We start from the raw sequence: 14,807 nt of genomic DNA, 5'->3' as shown, positions 1-14,807 counted from the left end.
ACAGAACAGTAGTGCGTTTGTATTCGCTTGTGTTGATAGTTCATGTTATTATAAATATGATGACAGGTCATTGTGTCGCCGAGGCGTTAAACAACAACAACAATGTGATGTTTAGTTTTTATTTCACCACAAACATTCATTCATTAGTCCGTCCGTAGGCCTATTCTATGAATTTAAGAGAATGCGTTGAAAAACACTCAGCCCCGTTTCCAATAGTCTTTTATTTGATAAGGCACAGAGTAGACTATTTACACCCCATCATAACATGCATAACACATTCTGATTGAGTTACTTCTGTGCAATATCATTGCAAAGATTGCACTCTCAGCATGGCACTTGTTGTATTGTTTAGGAGCCCGTTGTGTGTTTCTTTTTTGTTTTTTTTTTGCCGCAATGGTCGTTAACCTCCCAATGACCCTGTGTGGAGTCCACGCCTCACCGAGCAGCCGCAGAGACGCAGTGCAACGGTTGCGCCAGAGGATGGCGCACAACGACAATCCAAAACACACAAACTGCTGATCTGAGTTTGCTCGAGCTCGGAGCGCACGGGGGCGCGCACTCCACACATCCCACCCAGTATTTCCTGCGTGCACGAGTTTACCTCTGGAGGTCACCGAGCAGGATTTACGACTGGTCAACAAAAGCACGTGATTCTCCGCCGTACCCCATATTTGGGTGCCTACGTAAGAGGGAATCAAGTCCATGTCCCACTCATTTCCATAATTCATCATAAATTGTGCAAGGGTGCTATAGGACGCGCTAAACCATAAGAGCCACAAATCAAGAGCACAGGTTTATGCTATTTACTTTGTAAGATAATAAAAAACTACAACAACGCGCACAACGGCGGAACTGTCAACAAATGAGCTCCTATTTTGTGAACTCATTCTGCGGTCGCTATCCCAATGGCGCGGACTTCCAGTTACATAATTATGGAGACCATGGTTCTGGAAACGAGCAATACAGAGACTCAACAGAAATGCATCCCAGCAGGTACGGCTATGGCTACAACGGAATGGACCTAACAGTCGGCCGGACCGGCACCGGACACTTTGTGGGAGGCGAGCAGCGGACACCGGGATACTCCCCGAGCCACTCAGCCTCCACCACAGCCTCGGTGGATCCCGTCACCGTCAGGTATAATAACCAACCTGGGAGAAACGCTGGAGGGAACTCGTCCCTATCTCCTCCACCTGACCCTCTCCCGTGCTCCTCGGTCACCAGTTCGTCTCCGGTCACCGAGACGCCGCAGCCTCAGCACAGAGCCGTGAAAGCCTCCATACCGACCCCGTGCTCCTCCAGCTCCAACGGAAACACGCTGCTGCTCAGCCGGGACTGTGCGTCCAAAGCCTCCAGCCTGGAGGAGGAGAAGCCTGCGGGGAGCGCGCCGACAACCCCGCAAAATGTCACCGACACATCTCAGCCTCAGATTTACCCGTGGATGAGAAAACTACACATAAGTCATGGTAAGTGTTGTCTTTATTCACTCTCTCACATCTATATGTGTTTACAGTAATATTACAATCTAATCTATTAGTTTTCTTTTGATGGAAATGTACTTTTTCTTTTCTTAAAATGTAATTTATATACTGTGTCGTATGCGCACATTACCTGTTAGGAACCGTGGTGTGGTGCGGAAGAATTCAATTAATAGAACTATGAAGAAAATAAGAAATAAATGTATTTATAATGGAAAAAAAAAATATTGAAAAATACGCAAAAACACAAGCTATAGCAAATTGTTTTAGGTTATAAACATAGCTGTGGAAGCACTAATATACATGCCTTTTACAAATAGACTATTAGACCTTTTTATTTGTGTTTTTGTGTTGGCTTGTATGGTTTTTACGTGTCTGAAATCTATCTATCTATTGATGTCGATAGATGTGTGTTGAATACATGACAGGAAAAAGTATTTCTGATCAAGTTATTCAGATTTTTCCATATATATCGTATAATTGGCTCTTATATAGAGTTCAATCACATGCCAATACTGAGAATATCGACCATGGCTTGTACATATTTAATTAAAAGTTGATGCACCCATTTGGAAACATTCTACTGCTGCATGTTAATCTGTTTTATTCCCAAACTGTCGTTATTTCTATAAGATTTGTCTGGACCCGAGGGGAAGAGAGCCAGGACCGCATACACCAGGTACCAGACCCTGGAGCTGGAGAAAGAGTTCCACTTCAACCGGTACCTGACCCGCAGGCGGAGGATCGAGATCGCCCATGTCCTCTGCCTCTCAGAGAGACAAATCAAAATCTGGTTTCAGAACCGCAGGATGAAGTGGAAGAAGGACAACAAGCTGAAAAGTATGAGCATGGCTGCAGCAGGCGCTGGAACTTACAGGCCTTGATGTCCATTCAACCAACATTGAGCAACTACGAAATAAATAAACTCCATAAAATATTGTCATCACAGTTTCTCATCCTAAAAAAACAAAAAAAAAAAAGCAAAAAAACAAAACAGCAAAAGACTTGTAAACGGACTGTGTGTGTGTGTGTGTGTGTGTGTGTGTGTGTGTGTGTGTGTGTGTGTGTGTGTGTGTGCGTGTGTGTGTATGTGTGTGTGTGTGGACAACCTAACCTCCTCTGCATACCCAGCAGCACCAGTCCAATCATATTCCTTCATATTGTTCTTTTTTTTTTTTTTTTTTTAATTTTTATTCCAACTGTGCTCATGTGATAATAAATGCATTATGTACAGTTGTCTAGATTTAGAAGACACCGAAACAAGTGGAAATAATGTTAATTTATTTCTTCCATAACAGTAAAGAAAAAAAAGAAAAGAAAGCAAATCATCAAATAGTAAAATAGCCTATAAACTCTGTGTGATGCATTCAATTACAGCTTTATAAATTAAGGGTTTGAAAGGGGGAGCTATACGTTTGTGTTGAGCTTTCGTTTTCTATATGTACTGTTCATGTATGTATTTATTTGTTTGATGTATTGTACCAACTTGTCAGATATCTTAATGCTTCTATATATGAGTAGAACCCGCAGCAGACTATATGTAAAAGCCTTTATGCGCTTATTATTGTGTGTGTGAACACATGTGTGGGCGCAGAGCTGCCGACTCACTGCTTTGTGTGTACAGTAGCTGTATACCTTGTATATCATTGTTTTTGCAGGAGCTTCTGTTTGCATTTGCTCACCCATGGGCGCAACGTCTTAGTACAAAAAAAAAAAAAAGAAAAGTAAAAAGGAAAGAAAGGAAAAGAAAGAAAAGAAACTTGCTAGTCTGTTTTATTTAGCTGATTCTTTACGTGGAGGCTCCCACGGTAAATTTCATCGCCTGTATTGCATATATTGCATATCTTCATTGTGATAAGTTGTTTTTTTTTCCTTTTTTTTTTTTTTTTTTTGGTATTTTTTGTTGTTGTTTTTTCAAAGACTGGAAGTCAAAATATGCTACTATTAAAGATGATCATGGTGAAGTTATGGCCGTGATAATAAACTTTCTAATTGAACGGCAAAACTTTTCAGTGAGTGGACTTTTTTAATCTTAGATAGAGTTGTTTTATTGGCTCTGAAAAAAAAAAATTAATGAAACGGGTCACTATAGTTCCGTTTAGTTTCAATAAATCGAAATTCAACAGGTTCCTTGAAATAAAAGTTTTTTTTCATTTTACTCACCTCGCTCAGGTGGAGGGTTTATGGGTCCTGTAAGGGGTTTCAGGGGTCCGTGCGTCCCCTCTGTCACGCAAAAGGCTCCTGATCCTTTTCCTGTTAGAATTAGCACGAGTTTTCAGGCTGTAAACTTTATTAGGGCCGAGTTTGGCTCTGTGACATTTGGGTGCAAAATGAATGGGGTTTTTGTCTATGAATTAGATCGTAAAAATCATCCGGAGAGCGTCCAGATAGGCTCACTGGCCATAAACGGTCACGTGGTGGCCATTAAAGTAAGTTTTATGGTTTTGGGGAGTTGACAGTATATTGCACATAACATATAATCGCACAGACGGCGAGACTTCGTCTGAGTCTCTCTTTGCAGGCGGTAAGAGTTGACCTGTGCAGACCATCTCTTTTTTTTGTTGTTGTTGGCTTAGTGAGGCTTGGTGTGGACCGGACGCTTCCCAGGATGAGGAGCTCGTTCCTGGGTAAGTTTTTCCCACACTGGTCGGTGATGGTCGTACAGGCCAGTCTGTGCTCAACAGTCGTATTATTGTATTCACTCTCCGTATCCGTCCCAATTAGTCCATTACACTAATTTGTCAGATGTGGAGTGCTGAATGCTGGTCTCGGCAGATGCTGCGCAGGGTTGGGTCCGGCTCATGGCTATTTAATTGCTTCCTTCCCTGTATAACTTGTTTCTCTCCATCTGTGGTGTAAGTCATAATCCATTTTTGCATGTTCGATAATTATCTGAGTCCATTTCCACCCCCTCAAACTTCGAGTTGTTGTCTTTTTATTACATTGGAGGATTCACAGACCCTGAAAGTTTCCAAAAAAAGGAGGGCTGCTCGAATCCTTATACTGTTAAGACGTTAAGTGTGAATGCGGGGCCTATAGTCTGATGTGATATTCAAAGGTTTCATGGTATATGTTTTTGGAAATGGTGACCGGAGTGGAAAAGTTGCAGCGTGCATGCATGCGCTCCACATGTTGACACCATGCATGGCTTTAGGGCAGGCTGTAAACAGTGTCAAGTAAACACAAGAAGGGAAGAACAGGCGAGTGTTTAAAAGGAATTCCGTTTTGTGTCAACCAAGTTGTTTTGTGTTTGGGGTTGAAAAGTTCAGATGACCTCTTAAAAAGTCACTCTCGCTTTGTCGTGACCTTTTGGCCGGACACCGCTGGTCACTATAGTGGACACTGAAGCCATGAGAATAAGATTACGCACAACCTGCAACTTTTAGCGACAAATACTTTATTTATCTGAATTGTTTTGCTTCCTCTTCATTTTTTTTCTTTTTCTTTTTTTTTTTTTTGGGGGGGGCTTAACTATCAAGTTTTACAACTGCTCAAGAAAACATAAAAAAAAAAAGAAAAGAATATTGTATGTCACCACCAGCACCTATAAAAGCAACATTTTATGAACATCATTTTTGAATAATTTAAATAGCTTGAAATAACAATTTCAGCTGATGATGATTATTATTTAGGTTATTAATACAGAAACGCAGAAGTCATATTCTTGGCAATTTTATAAATTCTAATTATCGCATAATTTTTTTTTCCTTTTGGATAATCATTTGTACATAAATGCGAATAAAATGAACGCATTTTGTTCCCTGTTGTGTAGAATAGTCTTAGATTTACGCATGATGATCGTTTGTACTTGGTTTTTCAGACACAATAAGAATAAATATGGATGCACAGAATATACATCTATTTGAGAATTAAAATCTTTGCCAATATTTCAAAAAGAGGCAATTGGACAGGGCCCCATGTGCGGCGCATGAGCGAGAGAGGGAGAGACTATAGGGAGAAGCGCTGCAGGTTCATCTGGAGGTCAGCACAGCACCAAAGATAAATGTGCATCCTCCGGAGCCACCAGCAGAGCTCGCTTTAGGCCAAGTTCACTGTCACCCTGCAGTGTAGAAGGGAGGAAACACACGCACGCACGCGGGCACACGCGCATGCACGCCTTCCTCCACGTTAATGACACGTTTGCTTGGCGTCGCCTCAAACTTAATGCGTATAAATGAAGTTTGAAGAGGACGGAGGGTTTATTTTCTCCATCACTGTGAGTGCAGTTGGAGGGAGAAACAGCTAAACACGAGTTCACTCCAACAATGACTTTTGGCTGCTTTGTTTCCACTAATGAATGATTTGCATATTTTACAGGACTATTAGTCTTGACACCAGGCTTATTTATTCATTTCCATCTGTGAAAGCGCCACAAAGGCGTAATTATAATTTTTTTTTCTTTTGATCTTGTGTTGGCGTCTTTTGCTCAGATGAGAATGATAATTTTAACCAAAAAAAAAAAAGTAGGCCTTACGCACACATATAGACTCACACACTCTTAAAATCAACTTTTCTTTTCAATGGGGCAGTGGGCCGGGGCTGATTGGGGTGAGATGGCTGCAAAAAGAGGAGGAAACATTGGGGTCAAAAGTTTAGGCGCTGAACAAGTCTCCATCATCTGTTCACTCTGTGCTCGATGCCAGCTCCATAATAGCGATCTTGACTGTCCACACAAAAGACAGAATAGCTTTGCATTACATATGTTGCACGATGCACTCCAGGTGAACCCTGGAAGCGCAGTGACCTCGCGTCGGGGACCGGGGGAGGGGACCCCCCACCCGTCCCAGGCAACAAGATTGAGTGGCTGCCGTTTTATTAGGGCGGCTGATTGGTGAATTTCCTTTGAATAAATTGCATTTGATATGTTTGGGGACGAGGGCAAAATTTGCATTTTGAGGATTGATACTCTCGACCCGGTCACAGGGTAATGGGAAGGCCCACAGCCCCCCAAAATGAGCCCCTGGATCCCTTAAAAAACATTTAGCGTCCCTCTTCCTGATCGGATGAATAGAGGCCTTTCTGAGATACTGAAACGGCGCAGATGTTTTGGTCAATCATTGGGAAAAAGCCTTTTTAGAATCTATATTTCGTTTCATGGTGTTGCGTTGTAAGAGATTAAAAAAGCAGTTTAAATACAAATGTTATGACGAAACCTACAATCCCAGCGAAAAGGAAAATATATTACATAAATATTGTATTTTATGTTTTTATTCCCGTAGAAATAAGAATGCGACCTGAATCAAATCTCACACTGATTTTACTTATTATAACAACACGCAAATGATATCAAGCCATTTCTGTGAACATATAGCTAAAATTACCTATATTCCATTCAAGTTTAAATGTATCTTTAAATTATGGAATAAATGTATTTCCATATCTGTTGTAGGGATTTTTTTTTTAATTTCAATTTTTATTTTTTGCTTAAAATGAATAAAAATAACATCTTAAAATATATTACAGGGTATTTTCGTTTATTTAGGATAAAAAATGTTTGTCTTCAGACATTTTTTCTTGGATTTTTTTGAAAATCCGCTATTATTGTATTTTTACATTTTTTTCATCACAGTTTCAGAGCATTAAAATGTTAAAACGAAATTTGACATATTTGGATTTGATAGATACAAACATTTTACGCAAAAATGATTTTTTTTTTTCTTAAAAACAAACAAAAAAATTAGGTCATCTGTAAAAAATCATTCCATTTCAGCATGTTTACAACTTCTGTATAAATTGGTCAGCTAATATGCTAATATTAAAGAAACACTTTCTCTCCACGTGATTAAAGGTCTCATTTGACAACTAGAATTTGAGGTTTTAACGTTGCATTGTTTTAAAGGTTTCTTAAAAATATTAGGCACGTTTGCCTTAATTATAACCCAAAATATAGAGGCTATTTAAGTTTTAACTGCATGCTTTGAGGAAATAAGATAATAAGTTAATACGATGGTCCTTTTCATTTCTTTTTCAATTTAGACAGTTTTTCGCAGGAACAATAGGCGTTGATTACATCCACTTTACCTTTCATATTCATCATATTTAAAAAAAAAAAACACACATTCTGTGGTGTTGAGACAACTATTCCGTTTTTATCTGTTACCTGATGAAACAAAGCAACAAAAGAATAAAGAAAAATCACACGCCATATAAGATACATATTTTATTCACACTGTTTGCATGGATCAAAATATTTCCTCGACAGCATTTAGTGTTGCCTTTTAAACATGCATCCTTGGAACATCTCGAAAGCAGAGACAATTTTTTATTATCCGCCGTCATTCCAAGCACTTCACACTGCAGACCTTGTGCGTCATGCCATGCACAATCTGTCACCATCTTCACACCACTTCTTTGATAATCTAAATTTACAGTCAACCGTCAGCATGATGTATTTGGCTAAAATATATTTACACTTGACAATTTGAGCTCTGGAAGAAGATAACATATAGAAACACAATCTGTAACATGACACTGAGTGTTAGCGTTCAATAACATAGACAATGTATGGTTAAAATTTATGTTAAAATGAGCTTTTTTTCCACTGCAGGTTAATTTATATAATATATAATAAATAAGACTAATTATTATTAATAATAGATAACAGGAAAAAAAATACATTTTCAGTAGAATCAGGTTGTTTCAAAGTTATTCACGGTTCACAAGCAACAAGTAAATTATCCACTACAACAGGAGCCGTAATTCTTGCATGAATGACGGTGAGTGCGTAATAGCCGAGGTGACCCGGCCCATATTTATACAGGATGTATTGATATTTATATATAGCATATATATATAGTGTGTGTGTAGTTAATTGAGTTGCAGCAGACTGTAAATTTAGATATCATGTGAAGTCGTCTTACCAGCTGACATTATGCTGACATATTGCCTCTCAGCCACGCACAGATATAGAGCATCTTTTGTAGAAAAGCACATCAGCTGTCATCTACGATGAGTTAGGTGCACAATCATAGCCGCCCTGATTCTCAGCAACAGTGTGCCATACAAGAAATGATCATTTTTTTCTGAAGAGCAAAAAAAAAAAAAAAAAAAAAAAAAACCCAAACAAAACCAAGGCCATCTGCTCGGTCCGAAAACTACAGACTCGTGGAGGATGAGCTTGATAAATAATAATATGGTTTCGCTGCTCCTCTCCAGGACTATGGGAGTCCATTTGTGCCACTTTTTAACAAGTAGTTGAAATGTGTGTGAGCTTTTAAAACAATAGGGAGACCTTCGAGGGTGCTGACGCGCGCGTAAACCCACCTCTCTCAGGGTTGGACAGAGCCTTGAAAACTGAAGTCCAAGGCCGGGGTGAACCCCAGGTCACTGCGTCTAACAGATATGAAAATGTCGCCTCTTGGAAAAAGAAAAAAAAGGGGGCACGCCTTGTTGTTTAACAAAGACTGTCAATGGGCAAGATTAATCAGAAACAAAATGGAAACGGTGTCACTTTGGGGTCAGGCAGAAGTTATCTCTGCTGAAGGGAGAGAAGAAGAGAATAGGGGCGAGCAGAGGGGAAAGAAAAGAAAAAAAAGAGAATGAATGGAAAGCTTTTCAATATTTCCGAAGTTTGGCCTCTTGTTTCTTTAGGCAGAGGCCCATGCCATGGAGACAGTGTGGATCTTTTTTGTGAGGAGTCGCTGCGTCTTCAGGGGGCGCATACAGTGTGCGGCCTCGGATATGGAAAGGAAACAAGAGCTGGACGAGATGGCTGAGTGTTGTGTAAACGGTAAGATGCATCACTACTGAATTTTAATGGAATACATTTAAAAAAAAAAAAAAAAAAAATTAAATTAGTCGGTTTTTAAATATTTATAGTAATATAGTTTAATTGTTAATCTAATTGTCGTTATCATAGCGTTTTATTCTATAATGTTTAGTAAAAGTGTTAATATGTTGTTGCACCACTTGGCCATCGCATGGCCTGTCACGACTCATTCTCACTGCAGGCACAGGCATTCTCGATCCATGTTAAACTCTTTTACTAAAAAATCCCTTTATGTTGCTTGTCCAATTTGGTTATTTACCCACTGTTTAACAAAAGTTGTATTCGTTATTCAAGTTTTGCTCCAATTTAGCAAAACAGACCTGTGTATATGTATCTGGAATATGTATTTTCTGTTTGAATTCAATGCGAGAGATAAAGGTTTTGGATTATTTTCAGTGTTTAAGTGAGCTTTTTTAAGTTGCTGTGAAAGAATGTAGGTTCTGCCAACTCCAAACAAGTTCTAAGCGAAATAAGCCTTCTGATAAAACACCTTAGAAGCTTGTAGTCATTGTGATTTTAGCTTTTTTTTTTTTTTTTTAAAGATATATAATCGTTTAAAATTCTATTTAATTGTGTCACTTCACAAAAAACGAGTTGTTGTTTATTCCTGCTATGTTTCCCTTGGTTTTTTCCATTAACATATATTGAGTATATGAATATATATAATGCATCTTTATGGATTTAGGTGCACATTGTTAGCATGTGCGCATTTGAGCATAGTTTTAGAAGCAACCTGATGCTGTAATCCATTACTTGTACATCAGTATCAGTCTGATGTTGTGTTCAAACTCTAACATCATGTATCTATGTTTTTCGCTCGTGATGCTTTGTTTAAAAGGAGTCTTTATTGTCTAGAGGTTTGGATTTCTATCTCTAAGGAGGTGGTTTGGTTTCAGATGCATGAGCGCAGCCTCACCACCATAACTTCAGATCCATGCAGTAAACAACTTAGTTGATGGCTTCTTTATTATTATTATTATCTTTTTTTTTTTTTTTTGCTTCATATGCTGTGATTTAATAAGGAAAACATCAACGTTAGGGCAGTGCCGCTAGTTCCCTGCCATGCTTTCATTGGTTCCTGTTTACATGATGCCCACAGGACACGCGGTGATTGGTGGCTTCTCACACGTGACCAGGCAACTTTGTACATTTGACAGGGGGAGTAGGAGGGTTTTGTGGAGATCAGAAAAACGACAGCGCGATAAAAATTAGTATTGTTGCACTTCACAAATTAATGACCATGAGTTCCTACTTGATAAACTCCAACTATATTGAGCCTTCCTTTCCTCCATGCGACGAATATCAGCAGAGCGGATACATCCCGAACCACGGGGATTACTACGAGCGGGCAAAAGATACGGGCTTCCCCCATCACGACGAGCCATCCTACCCGAGGTCAAACTACACTGAAACGGGATATGAATACGGTAACGTCCCCGCCGCCGCTGGACTCGACGATTTCTCCGACGGGGGCCACCCGCACGCACAGCAGCAGCAGCAGCAGCCGCAGCCGCAGCCCGTGCCACAGAGCCACGGTGCTCGGCTCTCCGCGGCCCCGGATGGTGGCGCAGGGGCAAACCATACCAGCAAAGACTGCAGCCTCTCCACTGAAGAATACCCCGGTGTGGCGATTAAGGGCAAGGAACCGGTGGTCTATCCATGGATGAAAAAGGTCCACGTTAACATCGGTGAGTGATCGTCACGGTTTGAAACCAGCAGAAACCAGTGAGGAACAGCCACTGGAGCGCACGCATGCATGTATACACGACTATTGAGGCAACACTAGTAGCAGCCCTTACAGCAGCAATTTACGACTATCGAGCAGCAGGGTCGGTAATTAAAGACCCTCGTAAATTTTATTGCCTGTGTTCGTCTGTCGGGGCCATGTGCCTTTGTTATTTTTTTTTTCTTTTAACCCAAACTACCTCCGCCATTGGAGCCGAGCCAAACTGTAATATTCAACCCCGCTGGTTTTGTTAATCATTACTAAGCTTTAATATGTCCCTGGATGCGAATGCTTGCACTGTCTGCAATATAAGGTCATGCATGAACGTGAGACAAGATAAAACGCTTTAAGTGGCTGTGATTTTTCCAGCAGCTGAATCTAAATATTTATTTTCATCTTCACATTTCCTCAGTGGCAGATATAATATAAACGTGTGGCTATAAACCTGCATGTAACACCTGCTTGTGTTGCCTGGCTTTCCTCCCCCCCCCCCCACCCTCTCCCTCCCTCCCTCCTCCTCTCCCAGTAAATGCCAGTTACAATGGAGGAGTGCCCAAGAGGTCCCGCACTGCCTACACCCGCCAGCAGGCTCTGGAGCTGGAGAAGGAATTCCACTTCAACCGGTACCTAACCCGGCGCAGGCGGGTGGAGATCGCCCACACTATGTGTCTGTCTGAGCGCCAGGTGAAGATCTGGTTTCAGAATCGGAGAATGAAGTGGAAAAAAGAGCACAAGCTTCCCAACACCAAGATCCGATCCTCCAGTTCCACCTCGTCCTCAATCTCGGGGCCACAGCAGCAGCAGCAGCAGATTAAAACAGGTCAGCAGCTCGTCCCCACGCCGTGCACCGCTGGTCTATAGTCTATATGAAGGAACCTCATCTTTAAAAAAAAAACACAAAAAAAAAAAAAAACAACAACAACCACAATTCAGACTGAGATGGCAACCAACACGTGGAATATGATGGACCGATTCTCAGTATTTTACACTGTGTTATCCTCTTTCACTCAGCCATACCTCTGCCATTGGGCCCCTGTCACGTCCTTTGTACCCTTCCCCTCTCCGTTCGACCTTGCCCTCCTCATATAAGCTTGAAATTCACCTCTAATTACTACGGTGACACCTGAAGTGTTGATATATTTGATGAATATTATAACAAAAAAAAAGAAGGATTACGCACATTCAAATGCATATAGGACTCGGAGAAAATTGTATCATTGCAGTCATCATGTGATTAAGGTGAAAGCTCGTTTTCTTTGTTCTCTCTGATTTTTTTTTTTTTAATTTTTTTTTTTATTTGAAAAAATAATTCCTCATGAAAAGTTTTAATATACTTGAAAGATATTTAGACAGACTCTGTAGGTGCCCGATAGACACGCTGGTTTTAGACTGTTGGCATCAGTCAGAGTATAGAAATGTAGTTATAGCGTGGGTTGGTTTTCTGATGAATGTAGTCCAGGTGACTTTCACATGTAATGTACATAGATTAAACAAAACAAAACAAAACAAAAAAAATCATACCGAAGGCACAAAAAGGAAAAGCGTCCAAGTCGAGTTCAAAAGACTCTGTTTCTCTCTGTCGTGAAGTCTAGTTTATTTGTGCCTGTGCGTTCTTTGTTGTACTTGTGCTCTAAACTGTGAATATTTGTATGTGCTGTCTCAGTAGTGATCGTTGTGATATATATATGTATATATATATATATATATTATAGAATAGGATCAAATGTCCTTGTGAAATAAACATGTGCTTCACTAACATACGGCTTTTATTGTATTTGGATATTTTTACATCGAGCGCAACATGTGATTCAACGACACACGTTCATCCACTTTTTTAATTCGTTACATTAGACAAAAATAATTTATGTACGGATTTCCCTATAGATAATCTTTTTGATTCAGGAATGTAATGCGAGTAAAAAATGATAATAATGCAAGTGAAAGTTTTTTTTTAATCATTATTATTAAAATCATAATTTTTTCTATACTAATCAAATGTTTTTTTTAACTAATAAACGATTTGTTAAAGATATTTTGCCATATATTGTACGTTAGTAATTTTGCATGTAAAATAAACATTTTAAATTGTGTTACAAGTGATACATCTAAAAACATTTTAACACATGGGTTAAAACATTGCTTGTGTTGCGTTCAAGAGCCCCTGTATTTTATGTAAGATATTTTAGTTAATATAATGCACATTTTGCAGTTAAAACCAATGTACAAGGTTTAGTATTTTGTCTTTAGAGGCAGATTCAGCTGAAGTCTTGCACGTTTTATACCAAACATGTGATCTGCTCAAACCCTAATGGTAAATGTCTCCGGCCACTTCTTCTTTTCACTTACTATTATTATACTAATTATACTGATTCCTTAACTAACCTCAGTGTGAGTGTTGGTCACTATACCTGCAACAACCAAACAATAGAGGGTTCAGCTGAGGGACACGCTCGGCTTTGACCAATCACCGTCTCGCAGCACTTCTTCTGACCCCTGACCTTTCGACACACACAATGTTCAGATCATACATCAGCCCTCTCTAGACTGCTGGGAGCTTTTTCTACTCATATAAGATTTACCCAGGGAGGGCTCGGAAACAAAAACCCTCGCTCAAGGTGCAGATCTGAACATTGAACGTCCCCAAAAATCCCATTTGAAAAGAATGAACAGGACCGGTTTGAGCAGGAATGTTTGATTTCCTTTCATTGTAGACTTCTTTGAAAAGCACTAATGTTTACATATGAACAGTTGTGCAATACCAAGGTGATGACACAATTTTTGAAGGTTTTGGAGCAAAACATGTAATGTATTTTTTATTGTTTTTGACAAAACAGTTACATGTAGTATATAATTTCAACAAAAACAGCACTTGTCACACATGAAATACAAAAACAACAGGAAAAAAAGAGAAAAAATGCATTTGTGCCCAAAAAAAGTAGTGCGTGCGCGTGTACGCATATGCACGCACTCCTTTTTTTTAGAGCAAAAAATAAAAAATAAGATAAAATCAAGAGGATAAAATATTAAAACCTATAAGTTTAGTTAAGAGCCAACATTATTAGTGCAATGCAAAACAAAGACATGCATGTTTTTCCCCTCCTTTCACAAAAACAACATTAACATTGATTAAACTTGCTGCAAACATGGACACTGCAGATAGCACTGAGATAACTGACTGGCACTGTGCAGTCTCCTTGAAGCTTAACTAGCCATGTTACAAATCTGATTTCATTCAATTTGCAAAAAGAGGTCACTTCCAGCATGTTGAAATTTTAATTCACTTCCTCACGTGACTTGTTGAATATTGAATGTCCCTGGGTCAGAAATAGATGTGAAATTCTGACTTATTTTCATTTGACGTGATCTTCTGCTGGGTGCAAGTCACATCTCCTCACTCTTCTGAATCTGCTGGACACTAACCTTCATGTATTGTGAGTAAATCTTTTGCTAACTTGAATATACTTGAATATAGACATTGTGGGGAATTTTCTTAATGTATCATTTTAGTTTATATTCAGTCTTTCATTTACGTACATCCCTATTAAACTTTAAAAAAAAAGTTATTTATCTTATATTCTTTAATTAATCATTTGGTGGATCAATGATGTGACTCCTAAATATTCTGTACAACTGCATTTATTTTAGTTAAAAAAAGATTCAAATGCATCAAAACATACCAAATATGTAGTAACAGTATATATGTGCTCGCTTTGATTTTTTTAGGTTTTTTTTTTTTTTTTTATTGTTATTTTCTAAAATACTTCTGTAGTTTATTCTGTTATTCAAAGTGTCAAAATGTAATGTGGTGCAACTGTCTGGCCATGACTGCTGTTTT

At 39.2% G+C, this 14,807-nt stretch overlaps 3 protein-coding genes across 3 annotated transcripts in view; all 3 read left to right on the top strand.

Moving 5' to 3' along the window:
* Nucleotides 1-14,807, top strand: part of LOC114472429 (homeobox protein Hox-A2a) — a 35,820-nt gene that overhangs the window by 2,946 nt on the left and 18,067 nt on the right. The window lies entirely within an intron of this gene.
* Nucleotides 545-2,529, top strand: hoxa5a (homeobox A5a). Its single transcript, XM_028461693.1, has 2 exons — nt 545-1,466; nt 2,112-2,529. Exons 1-2 carry the CDS (start codon nt 863-865, stop codon nt 2,360-2,362), a joined length of 855 nt encoding a protein of 284 aa, XP_028317494.1. The 5' UTR covers nt 545-862; the 3' UTR covers nt 2,363-2,529.
* On the top strand, nt 9,807-12,128 carry hoxa4a (homeobox A4a). The gene is made up of 2 exons (XM_028461696.1): nt 9,807-10,934; nt 11,499-12,128. Exons 1-2 carry the CDS (start codon nt 10,481-10,483, stop codon nt 11,831-11,833), a joined length of 789 nt encoding a protein of 262 aa, XP_028317497.1. The 5' UTR covers nt 9,807-10,480; the 3' UTR covers nt 11,834-12,128.

The sequence above is a fragment of the Gouania willdenowi genome, chromosome 11, assembly GCF_900634775.1.
Source record: "Gouania willdenowi chromosome 11, fGouWil2.1, whole genome shotgun sequence".
In the NCBI taxonomy this organism is placed as follows: Eukaryota; Metazoa; Chordata; class Actinopteri; order Blenniiformes; family Gobiesocidae; genus Gouania; species Gouania willdenowi.
Note: the sequence above shows the minus strand (reverse complement) of the source record. Positions and strands in the feature narration are given on the sequence as shown.